General features: G+C 56.3%; 1 protein-coding gene across 1 annotated transcript in view; it reads left to right on the forward strand.

Moving 5' to 3' along the window:
• The first annotated feature begins 679 nt into the window (after positions 1–679).
• Positions 680–2,235, forward strand: part of PADI3 (peptidyl arginine deiminase, type III) — a 27,610-nt gene continuing 26,054 nt past the window's right edge. The window contains 1 exon segment of the mRNA XM_010829929.1: positions 680–771. Within this exon segment, the coding sequence (XP_010828231.1) occupies positions 680–771 (92 nt within the window).

Consider the following 2,235-nt stretch of genomic DNA (forward strand, 5'->3'; position numbering starts at 1 on the left):
ATAGGGCTGATTGTGAAAAAACAAAACTCCGGGGGCTTCCCTGGGGGTCTTGGTGGCTGAGACTTCATCTTCTGGGGCAGAGGGTGCAGGTCGGACCCCACTTGGGGAGCTAAGGTTGCACAAGCCTCAGGATCAGAAACCAAAACATAAAACAGAAGCAATATTGTAACAAATTCAATAAAGACTTGAAAATCAGTGCAAAAAAAAAGACTCTAGATGCCAGGCTGCTTATCAAGTTGGAGGCTGGACCTGGGGATCTGCATTTTCATCAGTTTTCCCAGCACGGCAGAGAAGCTCCCCACTGACAACATCTTGTCTCTGAAAAGACAGAAAAAGAGGGTGAAGAGGCTGAGAGTGGAAATCGAGAACAGTCCCCTGATCAACACCCTGCATCTGTGACCCCTCCAGGGTCCTGGTGCTCTGGCCAGGTACCTAAGGGACTTAACGTTCTCCCCTTAAAGTGAGAAATTAACTGTCTGCAGGCCTGGGTGGGAGCCACAGGTTCATATGCAAACTCCCGGCTTCTTCCTGCCAATCCTGAGCTCGTGGCTCTGGGAAGGGGCTGGGCTTCTGGGACTGGAGCCAATGAGCTAGCATTTGGGGCTGGTGGGGCGGGGCCAGGGTCTTTTAAACCGCATGCCAAGGGGCATCTGAGGCTCAAGCCCAGGTAGAGGCCAGCATGTCTCTGCAGAGGATTGTGCGCGTGTCCCTGGAACACCCCACCAGTGCCGTGTGTGTGGCTGGAGTCGAGACCCTGGTGGACATTTATGGGTAAGAGCCAGAAGCCTGGGGGTGGGCACTGCAGGCCCCTGGTGCCGACCCCGGGCTCTCCCTGCAGGCCGTCCTGGGTGCTTCCTGACTTGGCTGCCCTCTCCTGAGTCTTGGCCTTGGAACAGCAGCCAGGCGTGCAAGGAGGTCTTTGCCTTTCTCAGCCGGGCTTCTTCAAGACCCCAGCCAGGGGGCGTGAAGTGTAGGGGACTGAATGAGGGTGAAAGGCCCTGTCGCTCTGGTTCAGGGCCTCAGAGGCTGCTGGGCACTTGCCCCCGTCCTGACGATCCTGCAGGCTGAGCTGGGGGGTCTCACTGGGTACACAAGACTAGGAAGAGGGGTACCCACACCCCCAGTTTATGAGCTCTGCAAGCTAGGCATCAATCCTTTTGTAAAAAAAAAAAAAAAAGAAAGAAATCACTTACACTCAACAAAGTACTTACTCTGTGCCAAGCACTGTTCTAAGAGCTTGACAAGCCTCTTGAATTTAATCCTTGAACTTTAACTCCCAAACTTGACTTTCACAACAACCCGAGGAGCTGAGTTTATTACTAGTTTTCTTTTGCCTGATGGATGTGGAAATGGAGGCACAGGCAGAGCAAGCCATTGGGTCAACCACACAGCTACCAAGCGGTGAAGCCAGCGCTTAAAGCTGTTCCTGGTCGTGTCTGCTTTCTGCTGCCTGCTGCTTACGGAGCCACACCCGTGCTTTATGCCCCTGCTACCGCCGCGGCCGTGGCCGTAAAGCCAGAGGCTGGGGGGAGGCCCCCATCTTCTCTCTCTCCCCCTGGAGGAAAAGGAGAGTTCGGGCAGGGTTTCAGGAGCTGGGCGCTGGGAACCACCAGGAAGCCGGCTTCTTTACTTCTCAAGGCGTCCTCGGGGGTCCTGGATCCAAGGCTGAGCGGGGAACGCAGGTACTCCGGGGGTAGGAGAGAAGCCCGCACCAGGCTGCTCTTCCATTGCGAAGCTCTCCGCGCTCTCCTGAGACGAGCCTGCGTTTCTCAGCCTCAGCACTATTGGCATGGTCATTGCTTGTTGAGGCGCCAGCCTGTGCCCTGGGAGATGTTAAGCAGTGTGTCTCTGGCCCCCACTCAGCAGATGCCACTGATCACCCCTCACTTGTGATGGCCAAAAACACCTCTGGACATCGCCCAGTGTGCCCTGGAGGGAAGGTCACCCCCACCTGAGAACCAGCATTTTAAACCAGGACTTTAAAAACTGGAGTTAACTTACAAGCAGAGACAGGGTTGGTCCCAGGGCACTAGAGGAGAGGAGCTGAGGAGCTGGTCTGCAGCAGGCTGAGGGTGGGTAGGCAGTGAGGACTGGCATGGGGTCTTGGTTGCTCCCGACACAGAGAGAAGCCCCAGATGATGAGGAGGGGTGCCCGTGCCAGCTGGCGCCACCGCCTCCCCCAGCTCTGCATGCCCGTGGGGGTGACTCACCTGCCCTGCCTACCCCATGCCCGTC

This window comes from Bison bison, unplaced genomic scaffold (assembly GCF_000754665.1).
Source record: "Bison bison bison isolate TAMUID 2011002044 unplaced genomic scaffold, Bison_UMD1.0 scf7180017864516, whole genome shotgun sequence".
Lineage (NCBI taxonomy): Eukaryota > Metazoa > Chordata > Mammalia > Artiodactyla > Bovidae > Bison > Bison bison.